General features: G+C 47.4%; 1 protein-coding gene across 2 annotated transcripts in view; it reads right to left on the reverse strand.

Annotated features, from left to right (window-relative positions):
* LOC115391926 (protection of telomeres protein 1-like) overlaps positions 1–27,632 on the reverse strand; it is a 47,555-nt gene that overhangs the window by 11,857 nt on the left and 8,066 nt on the right. The window contains exons 2-10 of one of the 2 annotated variants that reach the window (XM_030096356.1): positions 24,467–24,600; positions 21,464–21,536; positions 21,197–21,270; positions 16,173–16,280; positions 14,617–14,691; positions 10,874–11,003; positions 8,385–8,515; positions 8,019–8,315; positions 7,789–7,944 (exon numbers count right to left, since the gene is read on the reverse strand). In XM_030096356.1, coding sequence (XP_029952216.1) covers positions 7,789–7,944; positions 8,019–8,315; positions 8,385–8,515; positions 10,874–11,003; positions 14,617–14,691; positions 16,173–16,280; positions 21,197–21,270; positions 21,464–21,536; positions 24,467–24,586 — 1,164 coding nt within the window. In that variant the 5' untranslated portion in view covers positions 24,587–24,600. The remainder of the gene's footprint in view (positions 1–7,788; positions 7,945–8,018; positions 8,316–8,384; positions 8,516–10,873; positions 11,004–14,616; positions 14,692–16,172; positions 16,281–21,196; positions 21,271–21,463; positions 21,537–24,466; positions 24,601–27,632) is intronic. The other variant, XM_030096357.1, reaches the window with a different exon arrangement.

The following is a 27,632-nucleotide window of genomic DNA, read 5'->3' on the forward strand; positions in this document are numbered from 1 at the left end:
AAACGCCTCAGTCGATTTCCTACAGTATCGCTGATGATTCACCAGAGGAGCTCGGTAATTGGGGGGAATATTCCTGCTGTAACGCTCCTGTCGTGAAAAGCCTCGGCGAGCATCGAGCTGTGGAAGCCAGAGGTGAACTGACTGATGGGTACCGAGACACAGCTGTCAAAAAAATCCCGTCAAGAGTGCAAGCTGCTTCGGTTACTTCATCTCTGCTTCAGAGGGGTTGTCAATAGACTCTTATGCATCATTCAGACTTCATACTGCGGCGGCCACGTGGTGCAGAGGACTGCTTCACAGTATTGATCATGTAAAGGCCCTCGGCTGAAGACAGCGTCATCAGAACAAAGAACAAAGACTTCCTTCAACACATGATCCGGCGTGTGGACACAGATGGGTGCGTTCGTTATTGAAGTCGTCTAATTACCCAGTTCCAGATGTGAATGTGGTGGTAATATGGAGAGCAGGAAAGCCTGGAAATCCTGATCTCCTCCCCTGACGAAGGACAGGATCCTGGAATCCTTCCATTAAATGCCACCAACGTGTCCCTCTATCCCGGTCTGGAGCAGCCCAGAGGCCCGGGGACCCCCCATGGGATCAGAAGTGTGTGGGTTTGAATCCCCAGCAGACGGGTCCACTGGGCTCTCTTGCTTCTCTGTTCCTGTCTCCAAACTCCTAACATGTTTCTCACGTTGCTGTTCTCAGTATCTGCCTTTAGATGTTTTAATGGGAGATTAATAAATGAAAAAAAAAAACCCAACAACACTGGGATAAAACTTACTCCAGTTGACTGTACCCACTAGTTCCACTGAAACATGCATACAGTCCACTGAGCACAGAGCTCTCTGACTGACATGGAATGCTTTCCAGGAAATAAATCAGGTTTAGGTATCAGCTAGAAGGACAGAAGAAACTGGAGCTCAGCTGTCGACTCTGGACTCAGCTCTGGTTTCAAAACCCTTCTTTGCAATTCTAGCTCAATATTGTCATCATGTTTATAATGACCGGAGCTTCAAGACTGTTTCTTTATCCTGGTAGAAGAAGCTGTGTGAACATGGTGAGAAAGTAAAGTATATTCATAGAGCACCTTTCACAGATAAAGATCACAAAGTACTGAGCGACAATGAAATCACAAAAACAAAAACTGAAATAATAATAAAAGCAGAAAGACAGAAACAGAGATAAACTCAGCAAAATATTAGTGTGTGTAGTGAAACTGACAAAAGGACAAAGATAAAGAGGAGTACAAACAATCAGTAAAGCAAATAAAACGAGGCAGCTGCAGGTCAACCAAAGGTCTGTCCGAATAAAAACGCTTCATAAAAGTCTCAGAAGAGCAGGTTAGGGTTAGGACGGGTCTCTGCAGGCGAACTCCGCCACAGCAGAGGACAAAGAAGGAAAAGCTGCGTGTTTCTGCTGCCGCTGTGAAAACCAGGACGACGTCTCACCTACAGTCCAACATCAGTCCACATCAGTGAAGCCAGGTCAGGGCTCTGCAGCCTTTCTGACCAAAAGAGCCCTTTTTGTGACTTTCCACCAGGTCAAGTTGGTTTGGAGCCGTAATGTTCAGTTAACCCTTAAAATGAGGCAAATGAAGTTTCATGTCTTAGTTTTGATTCACGAACAAAAACAATATCTTAAGAAACATTCATTAAGGTCTAACTACAGCTCAGAATAGTGAACATTTCAGTACATTTAACCTGATTCAAACAGATTTTTCTCCCGTTTCTCTATTGACAATTTTGAAATTTTAGCTGCTTTAATCCTTTTACCTCTTTTTAGGAGGTTTTACTTGCTTTTTCACCAACAATATTTAATTTTCTTCTTTCAGAAATGTCAGGTTTTTGAAGTAATTCCATATATTTTCCCCATTTCTTGAGTTTTGGTGTTTGACTTCATCACCTGATCTTGGAACAAATAAGCTGAGAAGAACCCGTGTTGCTGTTCCTTTCTGGATACCTGTTGGATCGCAGTTCGATTGGCACGTCGTTTGACCATTTTAGCGTCATAAGTGACTCAATTATCCCAGAATTCAACGCTGTGGTCTGCTCCAATGGTTCGCCACACAGGATGTTGTGAGAAGTTGTGAGTTGAATGTTACTGGTGCTTGTGCGCTGGTGGGCGGGGCCTGGCCAGAGGCCGTGGGTTTGGCCGTTCACTGAACATGTGGCGGATGTAAAACCAGCCCAGATGTTCCACTGTTGGTCAGACAAGATAAATATCACTGGAAAATGGAACTCGTAAAACAGCTTAACGCGGCGGTGTGAAGCTGAACAGGCAAGACAAGCTTCTCACCTTTTCTCCGCTCCAATTAAAAAAGTGAAATCCGTGATCAGACCTCGTGATTCCTCTCTACTCGCGAGCAAAAGCAGAGCCTAATTTTAACTCTGCGCTCGTTTAAATCTTACACCTCCACCCACCTTTCTACACACCTGACGTATCTTCATCAGACAGAACAAAAACTGTCGCCGGCGTTCTCTGCAGCAGCTCTTCATATTTCTTACTGTTTGAGCTGATTGAGCCAATCAGAGTGGAGTTTATAAAAAAAGCTGGAAGCTCACGGCTGCATCCTAAAACCAGCGCGGCGCCGACGCAGTGGGAAACAACACATCTGGCGGTGGGTGTGGACGTGATCGCAGCGTCCCAAAGCTTCAGGAAGCATGAAGCATACTTACTTCTTTCAGCATCATGAGCAATTTCTAGTTTGGTCTTTCAGCCAAAATCTTTTCCACTGGAGAGTTCACCTGGAGCAGGCCGGGCCAACAGCAGCTCTGGAATAAACGTCGACGCAGGGAGGAATCGAGACGTTGGCAGGAGCTTCGGCTAAAAGCAGCCGTTTTGTAAAGAGAGAACTGTGGTGCAATGCAGAGCTCTTCAAGAGTTCCAATAAGATCACGGCTGAAGCCGCGGCACCGGGGGAGGGGGGCAAACCCTCGACTGAGTGAAGACTCTGTAAATCCAGAGAGAACTCTCGTGGAGCCGATAGAGCCCACAGCTGTGGGTGGATGAAGGCCTCAGACGGGCTTCTTCACTATCTGTCACCAGGGACGCGTCAAAGAAAGGCCCTCCATTCTCGACCGAGTCTTCGGTTGGTGCTCTGCACCAGGAACCGTACCCGGGTACTGTATCGGTTCCAATGTGAACGGAACCCATCCTTCGTCTTTATCTTAGCATTAAATGGAATTAATAAATGTGCATCACATTGTTTGATCATCTTAATGTTGGGAAAGATCAATTCAGCAGATTAAAGCAGTCCGTCGGGTCCAGAAACCTCCGAATCATTTGACCCGGGCCGACGCTTCAAGCCGCGGTCTCATGCTAACGAGGGGTATTTACCGCATTAAAATACGGTTGAAATGAGTAATGAAGCAGCTCCGCTTGGCGTGAAGAGCTCTCCGGCGCCTGCGGGGGTCGAGGGCAGATGGCCGTCAGAGAACACGGAGCAGAGCTGTTCACACAGCGACACAGCAGCGAGCTGACGGACGACCGCCGCGTGCGGCGATAATTAAGAAAATAACCAGAGGAAATTAACTCCACTTAGACACACAATTGGCAAATCAAATAAATATTAAAGAGAAAACAGCCGAGCTGTTTCAGTTACTTTCAGCCAGTGATGAGCCTCCGCAGGGGGAAGAAGCTCCCACCGGCTCGGCAGGCCCAAAACAATCAGCCGAGCTACAAAGACACACTTCAACACAGCGTCCCTCGTGCTGATCAAAGATTTAAAGCGGTAAACACAATTACATAACCAGCACAGAGGAAGCTCCAGCTCCAGTCCAGGCCTCATTAGGAGTGGAGGGCTCTGCCTCTGGGAGAGTGTCAGTTTCTTTAGGAGCTCTTCAGCTGACCAATAACAGCCTGTACAGCCGAAGGCTGAGCCGGACTCACTGGACTGGTCCTGGTCTGGTTCACACCTGAGCGCCACAAACACCTGGATCCTCCCTCTTTGATGAACTCCATTGTGTGAGGACAAGCTGCAGCTCTGAGCTGTGGAGGGACTACTGAAGTGAGCGTAGAGGACGACGATCCGCTAAAACCACGAGCGATGGGTCTTTGAGGCTCCGCCGCTCCATCTCCAGCTGGCAGAGACGAGGGGAGCTCAACATGACTCAGGAGCAGTCTAATCTGAGGACACACACACTGATGGGATGTCAACTGTCTTAATCCCGCCATAATCACCCTTAATGCGTTCATAAAGACCGCTGGAGACACACCAAACGGCCGAGACAGGCGTCACACTCCCAAAGCGAACGCTGTGGATTGGCTGCAGATTTCTGCTTTTCTTCTGTGACAGAAGAATTTCACTGCTGGAGGTAAATCAGCACGCTGCCGCCTCTCAGCCACCAGAGCCACAGTCCCGAGTCCCAACTTCCTCAACACTTCATTTGGGTTTCTGTTGGGGATTTAAACGCGGTGCCAAACTGCTCACAGCCTCGGTTCAGCGTCGGATTCCTGCGCAGCGTGACTCTGCATCCTGCTACGACATGTTTCCATGAGACGCCGGCGGCGGACGCCGTGCTGGGAGTCTGGCTGATCAGATTAACTCACATCGATGAAACGCTAAATCAAAAACATCACAATCATGACTGGATTATACCTTAAACCAACACGCAAAACAGGAACAAGACGCAGACAAACACCGGCTGTTAGTACTGGACCAGATTTACTGATTGAACTGAAAACAATGACCGATATCGGCCAATTGCGATTTCAACGCCGGTATGTGGTGCTTCCCCATCCAGAGGCCAAAAACCTCTTCTCCTGCTGCTTAAGCTTTTCTCCATTTTCAACTAATTCAGTCATAGAAATATCAAACTGATTAGTTTTTCCTTCTGCTGCTTCGCAGCTCTGAATCTTTCTGACCAGCTCCACACTGACATCAACAAAGAACGACCCTGTAATCTGGGAGTAAAAACACAGCAGAAAGTCTGTCCTCCTCTTCCGGGACAGTTATTTGGGATTATTACAGGGTGGACGTCCTTGTAAGCCGGAGGACAGAGGAGATGCTGCTTTCCTGTCCCGTCATGGAGCAAACAGCTCCGCGGGACTCTCGTCCTCAGAGTGCAAGAAAAAGACCAAACCAGCGAGTGACCGACGTTCAGGGGAACTTTCAAAACAACACTGTGAGAAGAAAAGCCGCTCTGCAGCAGAGGTGACCTTTGAAGACAACCCTTCATTTTCCTGGACGGCGATGAAGAAAGAGGAAGTGGGCGCAGGAGAGCAGACAGAACTGCGCACGACTGCAGTCAGTGCACGGCAGGAGGGAGTTCCCTCCGATCAGTCCAGAGGTCAGTCCTGCACCTCCAGCGGTTTGCAGGACGCCTGCTCGCACATTTACACTGCAGCTTCACAACGGAACGGAAAAGAGTTCCTAAACGGTCGGCTGAGATGGGAGGGCTGGAGGAAGTCACATGACTCACGACTCCTGCTGACGACTGCTGGGAAAACAGCATGAGCGCACTGGGAACGGAGGATTTCTAGACTGAACCCCCTAAAAACAAGGAAAACACTAATTAAATATATTCAGGGTCTGTATTTCAAAAGAAAAAAACACACTCAGGGAAAACAGCTCAAGTCGTCAGTATTGATAGGAGATTAAATTCAGATCTAACTTGAGAATGTAACTGCTGAAATAACAGGGATCGTTTGTCTGATTTACAGGAATCTGATGGTGAGGAAAGGTGAGTTTCCCTCGGCACATAAGAAAAAGCTCCAACTGGAACCAGAGACAGACGTTTCTCTCCGAGGCTGCAGCAGAATCGTTACAGTCCGACAGAGAGACGCTTCCTGCGTGAGCTACAACTCATTTTGAGCTAAAGAGGACGCAACTGGCTTTTTACTCGTCACACCTCCACACAGGAGACAGGAGACTGCTTCTCCTTCTGGTCCAGTTTTCATTTTAAGGCTGTTACATTTTAAAAAAAATGCATTAATGAAGTAGTTTTCTTCTCCAGCTGGCACACAAAACCAGTTCTGCCTTCACGTTCTTAGTTTTTGCTGCTCCCATAACTGTAAAACAGTTTCTCCCAGTGTTCTGGGAGGACTTCTGACATGTGGATCTGCCCTGAAGAGATCAACAAACTGAACAGTGAGGAGGAATGACGGCCCTGAGAGTGAAAGCCAAGCACTGAGTAGAGACGTCCCGATCAGGTCTTTGGCTCCCGAGTTTGATTCATTTGGTTTTGAGTAACGGCTGAAACCGAGTCCCGATCTGATCTGACACGTCTTTAATCTATTAAAAATGAAAGATCGAAGAAGCAGATGTCTACTTTTATAATCACCTTATTTTCATTTAGCACTAGTGAGGCAGAGTGAACACTGAAGGAACAAACGCTTTGAGGAAGCTTCAGCATTCAAGCCATAACAGCTGCAGTGGTTCTCCGAGGTGGAGCAGGTGGAGCTGCTTCGTGACATTTGGCGCCGCCCCACCCTGTGCGATTCAGAATCTACAAAAATAAATTTAAAAAAAAATAACTAATATCAATCAATCAATCAATTTATTTTTGTATAGCCCAGTATCACAACAACAGTTGCCTCAGAGGGCTTCAAGATGTTACATTGAATACTTAAGGGTTAATACTAAACTATAATAAATTAACAATAGATGTGCTTCATTTTCTACAAATAGTCTGCAATGAAAGAGCAGACAACCAGCTCAGAAGCCAGAAAACCGGCTCCAAGGAGGCGGTTTGATGAGCGCTCGGGTCGCTCTCCCCTGCTGGTGAAATTCATCAGCTGATCACTGCCGAGCAGCTGGATCTAACCTGACCTGATTTTGTGACCTTTGATGTAAAATCTGTCTGTTATAACGGCATCAAATCTTTGTTGAAACAATCATTGAATGCTTGTAATTTAACACCAGCCTCTGTAGGAAGAGCTTGTTAAAGTCCTGATCAGATTACAGAGAAGTGACATCTAAATGTTGTTTGTTTCCTGGTGAAGAAAAACTGCCTTTGCAGTCTTGAGTAGTGAAGAGCAGCTCCTTCAAGTGAGGATTTACAGCTGATGACACGGCGGCTCATGAGTCACTCATCTGGTCATTCAGGGAGAGTTTACCACCGACACCGTGCAATTTATGTCTCAGAGCGCTGAATAAAGAAGGATGGGTCTCCCTGCTGCCGCCATCGCTCAGACTCACACTTCCCTGTCTCTGTGGTCTCTGTGAGGACCAGAGCCGAACCAGAGCAGACCGAAAGACTCCTGCCTCACCGCCAGTCTCGCAGCTCAGGCTGCATGAGGCCAGCTGGACACAGATAGAGAAGACCGGGATGAAACCCCGCGTTAAAGATGTGAGAGCAGCCTCATGCCATGATGCTCCCTCCGCCGTACCACACGGTGGAAAGCCTCCCTTTAAGGCTGCATGTAGAGAAACACCCGAGACTCGTCTCACTGGACGACTTCACACCAGCAGCCATGGAGTTTGTTCTCTTCCCTCTGAAGCCTCAAACTCACCTCCCGATTCTTCTCTCCAACAAAGAACCACCTCATTCTTCTTTACTGATTCCTATCAGAACAAGTTTCACCTCAGCAAAAAAAAAAAAAAAAAAAAGTCTTCCTCTGTCAAACACACTCAGCAGGGACTCGGGTTCATTCATGATTCAGTCAGAAAAACTGAGCTGAGGTTAGATTTCATTTTCACTTTAGAATTCACACAATCTCCAGCTTGTAAAATGTATATTCATCTTCAAAATGTAAGCTATGTCCAGATTATTCATTCCAGCAGGTAAACTGAGATTACAGAATCAGTCTCGAGCCGCCGTTTCATCGTGACGCCACATCACCTCCTACCTTCAGCGCCCGGGCAGACTCCACGTGGTTGTCGTAGACGAAGACGTTGGCGACGAGGCTCTCTTTGTCCTTGGAGAAGGACGCCGGTCCCTCCACGGCGTGCGGCTCCACCATCACTTCGACCTGAGGGTGAGGACACCTGGTCCCGTCCCACACCTGGAACAACCAGCCAATCACAACGGTCACAGCGGTCCGCGCAGAGGGCGGCGCCGGCCGGCGGGGGTCCGTACCCTCAGCAGGGTGCAGGTGGTGTCCATGGGCGCCTTGGCCAGCAGCTGGCAGGTCAGGTCGAAGAAGGCTCTGGGCCGGACGGAGGACAGGGGCACGGCGGCGGCGTCCCGGGGCAGCGCCGCCTGGCCGCCGGCCCAGGAGCGCAGCTCCTCCACCCTCCGCCGGTCGTCCTGGTCGAAGTGGAAGGAGCGGCTGGACGTCCGCGGCTCCACGGCCGAACCCGGGGCCCCGTCGAACGTCACCGCCGAGAAGCCGAAGGTGTTGACCAGCGTGATGGCGCCGTTGTAGAGCTGGGTCTGAGTCCAGAACACACAATCAGCAGGTCTCTACAGGACCGCGGGCCGAGGGGGCAGAACAGGCGGGACCTTGACTCTGTGCATGCGGATGATGTCTCCGTTTTTAAAGATCTGCGGATGATCCTCCAGCTTCTCGCAGAACAGGGTGCAGCCGACTTTCTTGTTGGACTGATCGACGATTTTCAGGCTGGAGCACCAGTCTGAGCGAGACGAGAAGAAAAACATCAAGCGTGTGTCACGACAGGAAAACTCCCAGCAACACCTCAGCAGAAGGATCAAACCGAGACCAAGTGAAAACACACACAAGGCTTCTCATTCACTTCACAGCCTGGTACACTAACATTAACAACGGAGAACACACACACACTCATTTGGACAAACGGCCATGTTGGATTGTTATTATGATGACCGTCAACTAAAACTACCAAGTCCATCAGAATCTGGACTGGAACCAGGACCAGGACCAGGACCAGGAGAATCTGGACTGGAACCAGTCCAGACAAGGTAACGGAGTGTGATCAATTTCAGAAAGCTGTGATTTCCCCCGTTTCCATGGAGACGGGGTCAAAGCTTTTCGCGAAAGTTCCACCTTGCAAACCGTTTTCAGTGACTCCAAGAAAGTAAACTGCAGCAAAAGTTTTTCCACTTTCAGCTGAAAAATATCACGTAAGCGGGGCGTTTTCTGAATGCAACTGGAAAAACGGTGAGGGTCATTTTACACGGGTTACGTTGAGGTTGAAGAATGGATGCGCAGCAGGAGCTTCGAGCATAGATATATGACCATAGATGTGACTACTAGCTTTAGCGCCACTGTAATAAACGGCTGTATTTCCATCAGATGCATTTTGTTTGTGGCTTGATGCATCCCGCAGCTGTAACGGGATCATGACTCTACAAGGGATCCGACAGCGGGTTGGTTTTCTCCGCATCCGGCAGCCAACGCGCCAGGGACTGGAGGAAAGGGGGACAAACCCGTAAGGTCACGTACGACCGGATGGCGGTTCTCCCAAATGAAAAAGCGGGCTAATACTATGGTCGTATATCTAAGTTTGAAACTCCTGCTGCGCAACGTAATTTTCCATCCCTTCTGGATCCGTAAAACAACCAGTATAAAGCGGCCCAAACCGGACTCCACGAACCCGCCCAGGGTTCGCTCACACCACATCATTTCAAGTGACAACGCCTCGTTTCAATAAAGTCTTCTGAAAAAGATCTCCTTCAACACAACCGGCAGGAACGCTGAAAAGGATGTAGTTAGCATGCCAGGCCACCAGGTGGTGCTGCTGGTTGTTTTTTATTTCAATACAACCACACGGAAAACACCTTAACAAGTAACAAGAGTAGCCGACAGACGGGCAGGTGAGACGCTGCTTCTGATCAAACCCAAACGTGACAGTACTTTCCCAAACACACGTCTGACGCCTGATAATCTGACACACACACACACACACACACACACACACACATACACACACACACACACACACACATACACACACACACACACACACACACACGATGCCGCTGGGCTGTGGTTGGACTCGGCTCCTCACTCCAACATGGCCGATATCTGAGGACTCACCCGCAGTCACTTCTCTAATAACAGTAATAATAATAATATCAGCTGCGGCGCGTCAGCGGGGAAATGAAGTAAATGTTCCAGAAGGTTGGCGGGATTAGATCAGAGCGGCTCCCTGTGTGATGATTAGCGGGCCGAAGCTTTTAGGATCCGGCCGAGCGGCCTCGCCGGGCCCCGGCCTCCATCATTAGCTCGTCAACACGTCCGCTGGAGATGTGTTCCGCCACTCTGCTCCGCTGTGCCCTCTGAGCCGGTCGCAGGAATAATCAGCCGTTTCCACACAAACGGCTGCAGCTCGTCTTCTCTCTCCCAGCGCTCATCGCTCTTATGACTTCCTGAAGCATTACCTAAAAAAGACGCTCCCCGGTTCTTCCTCGGGGCCTCGGTTCGTCACGTTCTTGGCCTCTGTTGTCGATAGCTACCAGCTTTTCTGACAGTTTTGAGCACATTTTCCAGGCAAACAGGCAGAACCTTCCTAGCTCCGTTTGTCTCTCTGGCTCTGTTTTTACACACCGATAACCTCCTGCTGACAATAACACTGATAAAAAGTGCTTTCAGTCAAGTCAAAGTCCCATCGCGAACTTTTCATCATGAATAATCTAAAAGGGAATCATGGCAGCTTCACTGATCATGGAGAAGATCGTCACTCAGATGAGCCTCATTTCTTCAAGGACTTTGTGAAAGTGTTTTCTTTTTCCAGGCAGAACAAAAAGAGGCCTTTCCGTCATGAAGACTGAAGTAGTATCAACCACAGATCGGCAGGAAGGACCTGCAGCAGGTGGAGAGGGTGTGGAGAAAGACTTAGGTTTGGGATCTAATAGGTCATTCCATGAAGGAGAGAACAGTTCACAGCGTCACCGCCTGAATTATCGGACTGATTCAATTTCCTGTTCATTTTTCGTTCCACTACTCGAGCATCAGGCAGCAGAGGTGGATGAAGAAGAGTGTGTCTGGAGTGTGTTGAGGGACCATGAGCGACCTGTGCCGCGGCTCCGGAACGGCTGCTTGAAGAACACCACCACGCCGTACACGTTGACCGACGCCGCCGCCGCCTTCAGCTCGTCCAGGCGGACGTACATGTACTTTGGAGTCTTGGCGGTCTTGGAAACCTGGGAAGAGGGAGATCCACATGAGGACACGTGAGCAGCCGGGTCAAAGGTCATGGAACTTCTCAAACACACAGTGGAGACGTTCTTTAAAGCGAGGCTGCTTTTCGTCCCGCGTCAGGCGACTCTAGTCGGTAAGTCACTCTGAGCTGTTCAGTGCTGGGATCCTCAGAGGGCGGGCCGAGGCCCCCGGTGGTCCACAGAGGGACTGCAGGAGGGAGCTGGCAGGTCAGAGGTCATCTACAGGTCGTATTAGTATAAAAACATACACAGAGAGGAGATGCTGGGAAACTTACAATGTGATGTGCAAGTGATGAACTGCTCAACGCCAAAGCCTGGTTTGCTATAAAAGCAGCATTGCAGAATGAATCTGTATCAGTCGACAGGAAACATTTACATTTGATCCATGTACAGATCGTACTGTGACTCAACGCTACCAGTTAACTTTTCTGTTTATTTGTTAATAAAAGCTAAATTGTTGTTGCAGACGAGTCTCTAATGGATGCTAGCATGCTGACCAATGCTAAGGTGCTAACGGTGCCGAATGCAGGAGTGGGAGCCGTAGATCTGAGGCTGGTCGCTAATCAGCCTTGAGAAAAATCTTGTTCTTAACCAGGAGATCTTTAACATGAGAAGTTTTCCTGCTGCAGCGAGCGTGATCGGCATCTTATTTTGAAAAGCGGAGCTGTGATTTGGAGCACTTTCTAGTCATGTTTGATTTGTTGACATGCTAGCTACTGACGTCGTTACGCTCTTGTGCGTGAAATGCTGCATTCAGGTCCAGCATGGAAAATCCTCTACTCTTCCAGTCCCTCACAGTCACACGGAGGCGTTCAGGTACTGAAACATGGTACCGTTTGATTTTGCGCCCCACTCAGTCGTACTGACGGAATCCGGTCGGTGCCTATAAAAACACCGACTCCGGTACCCATCCCTACATGTGACTCAAATGCAGCAACGCTGGGGCGAGGTGCGGCTTCTTGCTGAGCGAATTTATCCATTTAACTGACTACTATTAATCACCTGAATACGATCCCGTCTTGCTGGCATCAGTGGTTAAAGTTAGAGACTTGCTGTTTTTTGTCGGTTAAACTACAACTTCAGATCGTTCTAACAAGCCTGTGATCGTCGCTGTGGGCAAAGTACTGAAGTCCAGAATCCCGTGCGTCAAGTGTGAACCGTCATAATCAGCCTCACCGCTTCCCCGGCGCACTCCTGCTTCAATTTGCAACAACAGCGTGTGATCGTAGGTGCAAACATCATGGGAGCAGCCGGTGGAAAGGTTGAGCCCCCACTGGGGGATAGCTGATCAAATAAATAAATAAAAATAGAAACACTGCTGCGTCTCGCCCGGGAATCGACCCCGGCTTCACCTGTGTGGGTGAAATTTCTTCCGCTGCACTTCCAGAGTGTCATGCGTGACAAGAATCTCACAGAGCCTTCGCCATCGCGCCTCTCGTCGATAAAAGATGGAGCACGCTCGAGTGAACACACAAATCAGCGTCTGAAAATCCCTTTTCCTGAAGCTCTCCTTCTTTCACGTCTCACTCAAGGTTTTCATTTTCTGATCGTGCCGAGAGGCGAATCTCAGACGCAGGGTTCATTTAAATATGATTAGCATATTTAAACAGAGAGGGAGGAGTCAGGAACTCAGACGTGTTGACTGAGACGTAAAGGAAATGTTCCCGGACGTTTTTGTGTGTGTGTTTTCTGGATTTGAGAATCTGAGATCCACGCGAGATGCTGGTGTTCTTGAGTCTGGCTGATTTAATTTAGGGATGAACCATTCATCGTAACGTGTAACGCGAAGTGAGTAAGCTAATGATCGCTGCAGACCGTACAGTGGTCAGGAACTCCGGCGTGCTGGACTTCAAACGTCTACAGGACATGCAGTTCAGAGAGTCCTGAGGATCTGAGGAGCGAGCAGACGCTCATCAACAGCAGAAGAGGACTGACAGTGTTCAGCATTTATTTTTAACCACATTAGCTCCACAGAGCAGATCTGACAGAGAGCTTTTCAGTGAAGCCTGTAAACGTTGATCACGGGCCTGGGAAAACCTCTGATCCCCTCCACTGACTCTCATTTCTCCTGTCAACGTGAATATATGGATGATTTTTTTTCTTTGTTTGCTTTCAGGTCAATGTGTGCCTCTGGGAATTGAAAAACGACTCGTACACGTATCCTCACAGTGAGAACTGCCTCTATCTATACAAAACTCAACACATGGGAAGTCACAGCCCCAGTTCTTTGGACAGGTTAGCGAGTCATGCTGGCCATGTTCAGCAGCAACTCCCAATCATCTGTAACTAGTGCGTGAAAAATGCTGAGCAGGGTTTAAATGGCACAGCTGAAGCCAGGCGGTGGTGGTGTGGTGGGATTTACGGAGGGTCGAAGGTGTGGACACTGAGGGTGGAGGATCTGCGTGGAACGAGTCCACCACGCTTTGGAATTCATTCAGCCGCTGAATGAAGAGGAGCGTCCGGGCGGCGACGGGAGCGGAGGGAGAATCGTTTAGATCGTGGTCATTTCGCGCCGCTCCCGACGCTCAGGAAGCTCCGTCTGGTCTCATCTGGTCAGAAAACGCTGCTCCGGCAGCTTTGATGGAAACAGGCAGCACCTGGGACCCGACGTGACGGATAAACCAAGCCCAGTCCGACAGGCGCGATCTGCTGACAGTCACACACGGCGCCGCCCGTCTCTCCGTTAACAGGAAATACACCGATGGTGCTTCTGAATGTCCAGACCTGAACCGCAGGCTGCCAGAAATGACAGCAAAAAGCATCTCTGCTCTACTGGACAGGGTTGGATACGTTCACAGGAAGACACTGGAGTTTGGCTAACGGGGAAGTTCTCTCTCGTTTTCAACAGAGACGGTGAAGAGGAAAGTGGGAGCCGGAAAATACTTAACACTTAAGTTCTACTTACAAATTAATCTGTTTCAATGGTATTATTTTGGATCTATGGGCTTCAGAAAAATATTTCTATGAGGATATGACACATAAACATGAATATATGAAACAGCAGAAAGTGAATGATTGACTGAAATCAGGTTTCAAGCAGCACTGAGAGCTGAACGGTAACTTTAGGGCAGAGTTCGCTGTAGCAGAAACGGCTGGAACATGAAATGATCATGAGGAATATTTTTACCAAAACGGTACATTTAGCTCCGGCTGGGTTTTCATTCCAGCTTTTAGAACTCCCACAAGTCTTTCCTAGGAGCTTATATAATATCTGGAGCATTACACAACAGCAGGATCCTTCCATGTGTCTCCAGAAGACAGATACCAGAGCGTATTGACAGAAGAAATCCACCGTCCCCACAGGAACAACAACGTGACAGCAGTTCTCAGGCGTTGATAGAGAAGCACCAGAAGCATTCAGGGTTTCCGGTTCTGGCACTGATTGTGATTTATTTTAGGAGAACTTGAGCACAACAGTCATTCATACGGCTGGTGAAGACGAGAGATCAAACTGTTTATGAAAGCTGTGACTTCAACGGTCACCAGCGATCAAACGAAATGTTTCCCGTCCTCTGAACATTTTCCTTTATCTGCTGCTATCATGGGCCGTCTGAGACAGAAAGACCAGAACTGACGAGAACCACTGCAGCCTGACCTCTGAGGGGGGGGCGGAGCTCCGCTTGCTGGCCACCGGGGACCTGGGGTCAGGAGGGGGCGGCGGACGGAAGAGCTGAGGACAAACAGGACGCAGACATGAGGCTCTCCTCCACGAAACCAACAAACCAAAATCCAAAAACCAGCTTTAGAACAGTGGTCCCCGGCCTCTGTTGCGCTAGGGACTTTAAGGACGGTGCATAAAAACAAAAGAAGCGCTGGCAGAGGTCGAGCACTTAAAAAAAAAAAAAAAAAAAACCTCAATGCAGACTAACGGAAATTTAAAAGTACACTTTCAAAATAAAAGTTTTTATTCTCTCTTTGTGGCCTGATACCAAATGATCCATGGACAGTTTACTTCCACAAACAGCTGCTCAGTGTAAATGTCACCACATTCATGTTAATTAAAGTGATTCGTTCAAAAGATGGCTCGACTGAAAAATAAACACAAAGAAGTATTGATGAGAATACGGTTAAGCAGTGTCAATGAAAGTGGCAGTACCGATACATAAACAGTATTGATCGATAGTCCATACTATTCTTCAAGGAAAAAAGGTCCACAAACCATCAACCATAATCTCACAGGTTCATACGGGTCAATATGAGACTGCTGGAATGACTGAATGACGTCCAGCTTTGTATTTATGTGCAAAATACACGTGCTGCAACGTGAACAGCTGAGCGGAGGCGAGAGCGTGAAGAAAATAAACCGCTGTGTTCATTCAATAAGGTGTTCCAGAATAAATGTGAGTCCTGATTTTCCGTCAATCTGACATATTTTATGGTTGATTACAGCCATGAAGGTTTGAGGCTTGCCTCTGCGTCAACGTGAAGTGATGAATGGATCCCCGCTATCAGGCAACAGCTGTGCTACGACAACACAACAGACTGGTGGAGGTTTCTGTTGTGGAGCCGACACTCCCAGCGACCCAAACAGACGGAGACCCGGCTCCATTTCACTCCACCGTGACAGCAGGAACCAATAACAAAGGGTTCAGGACGACATCTCCCTGCTTTCATCGTTGCTAGCTATTGGAGCAGTACGTCTTCACTGGGACACCCGGGACGATAAATAATTAAACAGCTTCTGCACCTTCAGGAAGGCAGGTCACCGGGGCCGCGTATTAATCAGCCTAAACATCTTTCAGGCTGCAGCCGCTGCGTTACGGTGGGGAGTTCCAGTCACTGATTTTAGAGATTCTTTTGGAAATTTCACTGCATCACCCAATAAGAAGAGCCAGAGGTTGTAAAGCACCTCATTTTCTTCCATTTTCTTCCAAGTATTGAGAAATTGTTCCAAAACGCCTCACTGCAGCAAAAATTACATTGCAATTCACATGATTCCTCTGGTACTTTTTAATGATTCATTGTAAAATACAACTTTGTACTGTAGATAATAGCATCTTTAATAAAATATTAAGCCAAGGACAGGAAAAGACAGACGTAGATACATGAGGGAGGTGCTTTGTGACAGTGCTGAGCTGAAAGAATGGTTGTTCAAAGGCTACTGACAGAAAAGAATGTGAAAATCGCTCATATCAGTGAAGAGGTCCTTACATAAACGCAGGCGTGGCCTCCATGCAGCAGCAGGTTACAGGCATGCAGCTTGTCCTTATGAACTGTGGGAGATTTACCCACAGAGAAGCCGGAGGCCGCCACCACATCCTGCACCGAGACAAGATAAACAAGCAGAGGCAAGGAAATCTGAGATTAAAAAGTGAGCCAGCGTACACAGATATAAATATACATCCTCCTTCCCAGAGGGAGGACAGATCGAGGCGGCAGATGTTGCGTCCCGAGAGACACCGAGCGAGACGTCACAACAAGACGCAGACGATAAGCCGGTGTGAAAAGTGGAGATTGTCTTTTGTTGGGCTTGTCAGCTGCCCCCTCCAGAGACGGCTCTCAAAGCCTCCGCTCAGGCTGACAAAGGGACGGCAGATAGCCTCAATAATCACGTTACGGCGACACGCCGCCTGACGACACCTCTGTGATCTGCTGCTACGAGGAGCTGCCGCCGCTTCCTGCCTTTCACCCGGCGCTCCAGGGCTTTCAGTCCCCTCGAGACGCCGCCACGGGGTGAAAAACCAAACCCGCCCCAGGAGGATTATGCTCTGAAGTGCTGATCGACTCCGCCCAGGTGACAGCCACTCCTCGTCAGGGTTTACATAAACATGATCGCCATCATTGTTATCAGCTCACTTCTAAGCTGCAGCGCTCACAACTTTGGCCTCGGTTGATTTGTTGACGCAGTTCAAGATACGGAGTCAGATCGGTGGAAAAGAGGATTTACTCTTCAGCTCGATTGGCTCTTTTTAAAGGTAACTGTGTTAAAGCTTCGACGGTCTCTTCAGCTTTCTGAATAAATTAAATGGGAGCTCTAACTTCAGAAGCTGTGCACACCGAGGGCAGCGGCGGCCGAGACGCTGCAGAAGGCCAACTGGGACCTGAGGGTTGCAGGTTTCAATCCTACAGCTGACAGGTCAGCTCTGTGGGTCCCTGAGCATGACCCTTGACCCCCAGCAGCTCTGCAGTACCGTACTGTGGCAGCATGCTGCTCCGAGAAGTCACACCACGGGTCAAATGGGGAGAAAAAAATAATTTCAACCTGTCGCTTCAAGAACCTTTCACAACGTTATACCTAAATAAATGATTGCTCTTACTATTTCATTTACATACCAGAATCATTTTTTACGTTTGGATTCAAAAAAGGCTCGAAAAATAAGCACAATAACAAAAAATGGAAATATAACTGAAAAAAATCTTCAACAATAACAAAAAAAAACTGCTTAGAAAAGAGATAAAATGTTAAATGGCTCTAATGTTCTTCCTTCTTGTGGCCATAAGACTCAAACTCCTCTCTGTAAACAGTGTTTGCTGTGTTTTGGTTCATTTCATCCTTTCTGTGTTTTTATCAGTCACCGTTAAGCCTTGTGCATATTAATACTTCAAATTACTTATTTAAAGGTGCCGTAGGCAGGATTACCTAAGCACGATGGCGATTTGACCCATCTAAGATGGTGATCTGAAACCCAGCACAGCCCTTCCTGTCCCGTTTCCTCTGACATCACGCCCTTACGCAAGTTAAGCCCCTCCCACAAGAACGTGCGTGCAAACGCGACACAATGCCTGCCGGTTTATGGTTCTTGTTTTTGCTCTTCTTCTCCTTCTTCTTCTCGCTGTTCTTCTTCGTGCTGTCCTCAGTTAACTCCGTGGTGTTTTGATGATGTTTTGTCCGACGAGGCAGGTAAACATGCGGGCCTGGACTTCCTCATGCGCCTTCACAAGAAGCAGAGCTTTACAACCAATCATGATGAAGGATGAAGCGCCGCCCCTCGACCAATCAGGATAGAGCCTCAGGGGCTCTTCCGATTGGTCAAAAATACCTGGAGCGGTCGAGATTCCTTCTCAGCTCAGAGCAGAGATGGAAACGCTGCGCCCTCGCGGTAGTGCAGTTATACTCCACTCCTAAAGGATCATCAATGGATTTAATCCAAAGAAAACACAGAAAACATAGCAGTGACTAGCAAAATCCTGCCTACGGCACATTTAATCTTTATCCTCTCCGAATTTGATATTCATCTGTTTTCTACTTGTTCTGTGTGGAGCAATGGTTCAAGGAATGTTTTTCTCAGAGATTAATGTGTTTCTATTCTATTCTAAAATGTCCAAACTGTCTGAAAAATGTTGTAAAAGAAGGATGAAACCTCTAAAATCAGGCACAAAAACAAACATGTCATGAAACGTTTACCATCCTAAGTTGTTATTGAAACTTCATAAATGCAGCAGAAGATGGTTTCTGTTCAGGTTTCAAACCTACTGTATAATTGAAACCGTAGAAGCTGTGTTCACCTCATTTTAAAGGTTCAACATGTTTTGTAGCACCAGCTAAATTTGATTTGATGGAAAAGCATGAAAACGTCCCTTTTGGTCTTGAAGTTTTGCAAAGTTCTGCCCTGAGGGAACTAAAGAAACGCTGCTTTTAACCCTCTTGGTTTTAATTGGAGCCAGGAGAGTTTGCAGCACAGCTGGTGTGAAGCGGTCACTGTGACATGCACCAAAAGAGGACCTAGATAAACTGGATAAACTCGTATTAAACAATCATCACTGCACTTTTAATCATAATTCTTTAAAGATAGCTTCAAATATGAAAATTCCTATGACCTCAGTTTTTTAACCAAAACCCAGTTTACATTATTAAATCCAGTCAAAGTCAATCCAGCGAATTAAACTCGGTTCAATCAAATACACACTGAACTCCAGATTGAGCAAATCCAACTTAATCAATGGCTTAAACAAAGTGAACAGTCAACACACACATATATCAAACCAGATGACTCCGTCACTTCAGACTGCAGAAGTTTCAACACAGCGAGGAGCTACAGATTCCAGGATACACTTCATTCTGGATCTCATTCAGAAGCTGAATTAATCCGTCCACAAAGACGCTACAAATAGAATTGTATGTGACTGTCCAGAGTAATGGGGTTTGGCTGGACAGTTTTATTTACAGGTGTAATTACCCGTCATGTGACGTCTCTAGTTCAATTGGAGCATCAGTTTTCATCTCCAATAACAACGGTGTCATTCTGTTATTGCTGTGGGGTTCTAATGAAAATATATCCAGTCAGTCTACTGTGAAGAGGAGTTAATGTGGTGAAGCATGCACTCATTCAGGACTGGGCCTGGATGCCCCACATAAAACTGACCAAGACAGAAGAGGAGGAAAGGTGGGAGGCGACACCGCTGGCAGAAACCAAAGGAAAGGAGGACAGAAGTTCACAATCTGAACCACCTCACCTGAGGCTACCGCCGCTTTAGCCCTCCTGAAGCACACTTTATTCTGCGTCAATCCCTGGTTACTCTACAGGACTGCAGCCACTCAAGCGTCCTCAGAGTCAGAGTCTATGCTCGCACCCTGTTCCCAAAGCTGTGAATGCCTCAATCATTTATTAAAATCATCAAAGTTACATCCAGGAAAACACTGAAGCCCATTCTTAAGTAACGAGTCGATAACGGCGCTGCTGTTCGTTGGCTCTGAAGGCTCCAGACGGGCCGTCAGACGGTGGTGCAGCAGACACAAGCCCACAGGCTGTGGCAGCTCCGCACTTTCATTATTACTTTGAACTTCTCTCAAGGATGAAGTTATCCGAGTTAGTTAACTTCAGTGTAATACACACCACAGGCCTGAACGTCATCCTCGTATGCAGACGACGTAACGCTGTTTGTGTACCGACACACGCACATTTTATTCACATATTGCACACATATTGTCCCAGTCTTTGTAGATACTTTGTTGCTTGATTTGGTCTAAATTTGATTTACTTAGTTGGCGTGAACTCAGGTATCGGAGTGTTTTCCACATCATGATTCTCATCTTAGACCTCCAGACAGTGCAGTAAGGAACACAAGCTATCTTAGTGAAAAACTACAAACTGCAGGATGAGTTAAAGGTGCAATAAGTTAAAAAAAAAAACAGTACAAAAAGCTATTGAAAATCACTACATTTTGTCACCCGTTATTGAAGAAGAAACAATCTGTCTTCTCCATCAACAATGTCCATCAACAAAGTTTTTTCTTTCACACTGAGAGGTACGAAAAGGAACAACTCCTGTGGACGAGGCCAGACCGTCGCTACTTCCTGGTTCCAGAGCCAATCATATGTGAGTTCCCGAGGTTGCCAGACATGCATTCAGTATTTTATGTCTTTGCCACCGTTGTCTGGAATCACTTCAAGTCTCCCAAACAGGCAACCTTTGTGACACTCTCTGAAGGGGAGGAGGAAGAATGTTATGTGATGCAGTGTTACTTGCTGCACCTTTAATTTGTGGACACGTCCAAATATGCACATTCTGGAGAACACTACTTACATTGTCGTAATTGAAGGATATTTCACTTTCGGTACTGAAGAACACAAGTGCAAAACTTTACATAACAATGACACACCTTTAATTTGAAATCATTTGAATAATGTATTATTTTCACTGCAAATGTGAATTATTTATTCACATCTGCTTGCATACATGATGCCTGAGACACTTAAAACATGCTAATGTTAGTGGATATGTGTGGAAGCCACTTTTCTCCATCACTTTGAAGGGAACTCTTTTTTCTGCTGTGTGCTACTCAACAGCTTCAGAGTGATGAAACCTTTGATCTGTTGAAGGACCACAGGGACACTCATGACTCCAGTCTGGACAAATCACACGCGCACCATCCAGTTGTTTGACTGGAAAACTAAGAAGAGGCCCCAGATGGCCTGTTTTCACCCAGGATGAGGGCCTGTGCTCGCACGGTGACGATGACGATCACGTGTGAAGCTGTCGCCTGAGTGTGAACACAATGTCAGCGTGCTAATGGGCGAGACGGAGGAGAGAAACGCAATCAGAAAATAACTCAGACTGCAAATTAAATTCAGCAGCCGTCAGAAACGCACGTCGATCGGCACGGGACCGTCTTCCTCATGGCGTGACATTGTAATGAACAGACTGAGGGTGAACCTGACAGGATCTGTGACTGACGCTTCCAGTCTGGCTGAGCTGGAACTGCAGGCTGGCTCTGTGCTGACTGAGTGAACGTACCCCGGGACTGACGGCCTCGCTGAAGGCTTTGGCCAGAGCTCCCAACAGGACGACGTTAATGGACGAATCTTCATCTGGGAAAGCAGAGACAGAAGCAGTCAGGGGGAGGGTTCACCTCTCACACCATCAGACAGAGTATGACCACTGAATGAATGAACGGTACAGATTTTCAACTGTACTTGCATGAAATGATTTTTTTAATCAAGATCATGCTGAAATATATTTTCCTCAAACTATATCTACTGTCCCCATGAAGAGCTCGGATACCTTGAATGACGGCCTTGAGGAGGAAGCCGTGAGCTTCTGAAGACACCAGCGGCCCTTTGTGAAGCACATTTCCCTGAAGAACAAACAAAAGAGAGAGGTGAAGGCGTAGCTGTGAGTGAAGGCTCTCGCTGAAGGCCTGTCAGCTGATCAAAGCTCCGGCGGTAACGCCGCTGATCGCCGTGTCAGGAAAACAAACTGCAGGACAGGAGGTGATTAGTTTGCTGCTTTGGCTCTCAGAAATTTATTCTGGAGGAGTTCTAATCAACAGCAGGGAAACACGGCGTATGAAGACAAATGGAGGAAAGAACAGGTGGAAAGAACAGACGGAGGCAGGTGACGGATAAACGAAGAGAGAGGAGAAAGGAAAATAGGAAGCAGAAAAAAAACCCTGAATTAGACAATGAGATGCACCAAAACGCCTTCACTAAAAGTCTCCTTTGTAGAACAAACGCACTTCAGTACATCTTACGCGTTTCAGCTGCAGTGTTCTCACTAGGAGTGCGACGGTACAGACGACCCACGGTACAGTCCGTACCTCGGTTTTTGCGCCACGGTTTCGGTTCGGTACACATTTTGCACATAAACAGAACAACTTTTTTCTCCCAAAAATATCCCTTTATTTTGCTTGCCAGCAGAAACTGCATTTCACTGTAAACATTAACAAATTACATTATCACTGGTGTAATGTATAATATCAGGCGCTTCTCTCATGATAACAGATACTGAACATAGTGTTTTCAAATAATAAATATCCTCTTGTTGCCTGACTGCTTGTGTACATTATACAGCAGTATGAACCGAAGTTCACCCACACCGGAGATTTAAACCAAGCTGATGCCTCTTCAAAGTTCTGTCTCTCGACTCTGCCGCTCTCGCTGGACATGCTTTCTGTAGGCGCACTCCGTGTTGCCAGATTTGTTCAGTAAAATACGCAATAAAGTGGATGTGTGTGGAGCCACCGAAAGGGGCATGCCTCAGGTCTCAGCTGGGTTTGGGAGCAGAAAAGCCCAAAACGGCACTTTGGAACAAGCAAAAAAACAAAAAAAATCTCTCAACTGACGACTGCCAACACTGACAAGTGACTTTTCAAAATAAAAAGCTGATAGTAAGCAGACCTGGCAACTATCGCTGCACTTCGACCGGGCTACAGTTACAACAGCGTATTTGTTGCAGTGATATTGGACTTCACCAAGAGAGGCAGCAGTGTGTAGAAGAAGAAGAACAACGGCGCTAAGCAGCTCTGCAGCGGGAGCAGCAACACAGCGGCGGTTGGACATTAGCCCGCGGAGAGAGAGGCTTTTTTATCCGTCCAGACAGGTGCATACACATAAACGACGGGCTGAAAAGCAGCTGTGTGAAATGAATCACAAAACCGAAAAACCGCGGTCCATCAGGGTGTATTGCCCCGCGCCGAGCGGACCGAACGGTTCAATGTTTTGCCGCGTACCGTTGCATCCCTCGTTCTCACACAGTGTCAACTCAGTGTCTCCTCAGACAGACTCTGAACATCTGAGCAGAATTAACACACAAACAAAATACCGTTTCTATCACAAGCACTTGTGTTGGACAGTTTGAAGTATAAGCAATGGTGGAAAGGAAATTAAGACGGTATCAGGCATAAAGGCATTTCTGAAATAGAGGATTTCCCCTTATTGTTTGGAACGGTTGATTTGGAGCCTGAGAAGTGCCGAATGGTTCGTTTGAAGGTAAGAAAATGGAATTGTTTGGTGGGTTTCAGTTTCTTATTTCAGCCATGCTGCAATTTGAGGAAGCTGTGTGAGTCCGAACAGAAGACTTCTTTAAATCCCACCCACATGAAAACCACACGGACGAGTCTCAACAACACTTAAACAAGTAGAAGACTTCAGTTTTCTGAACCCCACTAACAACTAGGGGTGTCCGGATCCGATACTGATATCGGATATCGGTCCGATATGAGCCAAAAAACGAGTATCGGATTTTATCGGATTGCATCTAAAATCTCCGATATAAGCTGTCCATTTTCCGCTCCAGCACTTCTATCCAGAGGTGACTGTGGTTCACGTTCTCAAACAGTAGGTGGCAGTAATGCACCTTAACGTTACTGCCGTCTGCTACAAACGCCAAAGAAGAAGAGCACCCGGACCCAGCCAATAGAACGTCTCTGATCCAGCATGCAGAGCCCACCTGATCACACCGCTGCCTCTGTGTGTGCGCTACTGTAGGAGCAGGAAGTCGCCGTGTGGCAGAATTTTACCGTAAACTCGGACAGAGACGCTGCAGCTGAGTGCAACACTTGTCCTGCAGAAGTTTCCTGCGGTGGCAGAGAACCCGGAACGTTTAATACGACCAACCTCATCGCACGTTTGAAGCAAGTTCTCTCTGTTAGTGAAGACTAAGAGCCAGTCAGTGAACCCGGAGCTGTGAACGATGAGCTTTGAGCAGGTGGACGGTGGACAGTATTGTGTTGTTTTTGTTGTTTTCATCCTCGCCTTCAGTTGTTCCACCATTTACTGACAGTAAAAAATAACTGAAGAGGACTGGAATTGTTCGCAATTTAAAAGTATAATTTGGTTTTATTGGAGTTATTTAGGTTATTTTTCAGCATATTCTAATGTATTTTTTTTCTTATTTTATTCAACTGTAGAGCACTGCAGATATTATGTTGAAGGTTAAATTTTTTAGTAAACAATTGGTTAATAATAAATGGGTCAGTTTTTCTCATACCTACTGTTTCTGACTATTGTTCTCTGTGTAACATCACTTGATCAAGACTTTTCCAACATTCCACATTAAAAAATAAGTAACAAAGTATGTATAATTCGCGCTGATATCGTATCGGTATCGGCATCGTATCGGAAGTGAAAAAGTTGTATCGGGACATCCCTACTAACAACCAAAAAGAGAGCCCTGAAATAAACACACATCATAAACACATGTGAGATCTTCATTTCCCCTCCAGACCAGAACCTGCTGATATGAAGCAGCTGCTCCTCGCCGGCCGGTTTGGGGCTGTGAACTCACCTTCACTGTCCTGTTGGTGGAGTCGGTGCCGGTGCTGACGCTGGAGATGGGAATCCTGGTCAAGTGGGATGGTAGCTGGGAATCTGGCCCCGCCCCGGCCACCAGCACGTGCACGGACATGGCGTCCAGATAACCTGCGGGACACAATTGAAACAAGGATTACCTGCCTGCTGCTTCTGCTGATTAGAGAGGTTTCAACGCTGTCTTCAAAAGTGTCCGATAGTGCCGGAGCGTCGGGACTGGTTCTGGTAAACACAAGTACTTCTATGACTGGACTGTCTCAACAAAGGCAGGAATCTGTTCTCATGAAAACCTTTTGATTCAATCCTCATGACTAAAACCCATAAACAACATCGTGTCTGAAGCACTGGACGCTGCAATAAGCAATGCTTTGGGTCAAAGAAGAGAAAGAGCACTGCTGAAAGCTCAAAGAGATTGACGCTACGTTACGTATCATATCCGTAAGTGTTGCATTGCATTCCTGAATGTCACGTTCAGCTGCAGGTTGATTTGCTACCTGTTTTCTGAAACTGTTCCAAACGAAGAAGCAAAAGTCAACAAGATTATGAGTCCAACACGAAGTGACATCTAGAATCACCTCTTGATGCTTCTTTGAGCTGGATTTGCTTGTTTTAATGAGTGCAGCATGAATCACTGACACCTAAATGGCATTTGATCAGATGGCGAGCAGCTCCGGGGCCGGAGGACCTGCAGGTGTAAGGTGCGACTGCGAAGCACCTCAGAAGTCATGAATGGAGCGCTCCCCCCGCCCTGCCCGAGGCCGGTGGCTCCCTCCCCGCGGTCAGAATCAGAGAGGTTTATTTGATTTTGTTTTTTCCGTTTCCCTGACCGAGTTTTCTGCCTGACTGAGTCGGCTGACTGCGCGGTCGACTGAGCAGCTCGTCTGCCTCGCAGGCTGTTCCCGGCTCCGCCGTCCTCGGTCGAGGAGGTACCACCGAGGGACTCGCCAGTCAAATCCTCCCCGAATCAAACTAACGAGCTCTGACAGGAAGCAGCGCGCTACCTGCTGGGAGCGCGGCCAACACTTTCCCGGGCTTCTCTCTGAAACGCCTCGCAGACTTTAACCCTCCTGCCGTGCTGTCGACACACATCTGCTGCTTCCCGTCTGGTTTATGCGGGTAATGAGGCCGACGATTCGACTGAACTTTAAACTGGAGATCGCAGGTTGGATCGGTGTCTGTCAGCACGTTCCTAGAAAGACTGAAGCCACTGGCCGCTGACATCCTCTGCCGTCCACCAGGGTTCATCGGCTGCGTCATCAGTGACCGATCACATCACAGATTAGGAGCTCTGGTCGTTTGTTTTCTGCTCATCATATTCTCTTCAACACAATAACTCCTGACGGGTTGGAGGAGTTCCTACGACATGCAGTCACTCCGAGTCAACTTTAAACTGACTGGAGTTCAGTGGAAAAGGTTTCTGTCCATCTTCATGACAGGCAGCTTCGTAAAAATTAAATCACAATCTGTTGGTCCGTATTCTTTGTAACTACTCTGGAACAATAAATCTAGACCAGGGGCTTGATTATGCATTCATAATGCAAGATGAGAACATGAACGAGGCACCAACTGTGAAACCTTTTACTTTAATTCCACATGATTTGGTTTCACAGTGAAAGCCTTTAAAATACTGCCTGAATGAGCAAATATGAACATTCAGGGTGGAAGAATCGGACGGTTACAACTGAAACATGGCCTAGCACATTTTTTTTGAAAAAAGCCGAGTCCTGATTAGGGGTGAGCGTTGGAAAGAACCTCGTGATACGATAGATCTCACGATGCTTGAGTCACGATATGACAGTACTACGATATTACCATATAGGAATATACATTGCCATGTCGATATTTTTTACTTGATTCTGAAAAACACACTCGGCCTTTGCTGTGTGCTGATTTGGTCATAGAACTGTGAAGGAAAGGATTTCTCTTTTCTTTAATCCCCTTGGCGATGTTACCAGAGTTTATAGAAACTGCAGTTACCTTGTGAGTTTCTTCAGGCAGCCAGCTGGCGTTCGGCGGCTGCAGGGTAATAACTCATTCTGGACTGTGCTTATTCCCCCAGAAGCAGCTCGGCGCACCGCCGTGTGACGATGCACAGGAAGTCTACTTCTGACAGAGGCAGCGACCGGCAGAGATACAGCCTCGGAGGAGGAGATACAGCCACAGGCCTCCAGGCCGCATTCACATTCACAAAATGGCAAAGACCACGAAATGATCAGTCAGCAGCGAGTCAAGACAGACACCGATGGAAGTGCAGTTAAACTACCAGTTTGTTGAGCCTGAAACAAAACACAACGCGCTGCTACCGTACAGGCTCACATGAGGGGATCGGTTATAACGAACGCTCTGGTGTCTGTGGTGTTCACTCCTGAACTGAACAGAGATTTTCCAATAAAGTCTACATTTACGACAGAATCATCTCAAATATTGACCACAGGATCATCTGGATCACGTGGAGACATTCCTCTCACATTTAGACACTGAGTATACAGCTAAAATGAGCGTCAGCGTCTCCAGTCCGGCTCTCTACAGGCACACATGGACACTTGTAGCAAACTTTCAGCACTAACAGTGCTAAAAGTTCATGAAAGTCCATTTTCCATGATAGGGGTCCTTTAAAAAGAAAAAAGAAAGGTGGATTTCATCTTTTTTGTTCGGTATTTTGAGCAAAGTTCCTGCAGGCATTTTGAAAAAGAAAAATCCCAGCACACAGCGCTTATGGCCACCAGCTGTTATCAGAGCAGAGACATAAAAAAGAATGGTGGGAAATGAAACAGAAGAAGCGATGACGGGTGTCATCGTGTAGAAAACTAATGCCGACATTCTAAACATCTGATTTCTCGGATCGTCTCAAGGATTACTCGTCTATAGAAATGACAACCCTCATTCCATTAGTGACCTCTGTACGTTCAGGTGATCCCCGTGGCGGGGCGATGCCCCCCCACCCCCCTCTGAACAGACTGCGTGCTTCCTGCCCCTCTGAGCATCACTGAAACTCTCTTTGCTCTCGGGGACGCTCATTAATTCAGAGGGTAACTCAAGTTCATCCAAACAAACACTGGTCACAGGGACGGGGGACGGGGGGACGGGGGGACGGGGATCAGTCCCCCAGACACCAGGCAGGGCGGGTACAGCAGTTCAGGACC

Source organism: Salarias fasciatus, chromosome 7 (assembly GCF_902148845.1).
Source record: "Salarias fasciatus chromosome 7, fSalaFa1.1, whole genome shotgun sequence".
Classification (NCBI taxonomy): domain Eukaryota; kingdom Metazoa; phylum Chordata; class Actinopteri; order Blenniiformes; family Blenniidae; genus Salarias; species Salarias fasciatus.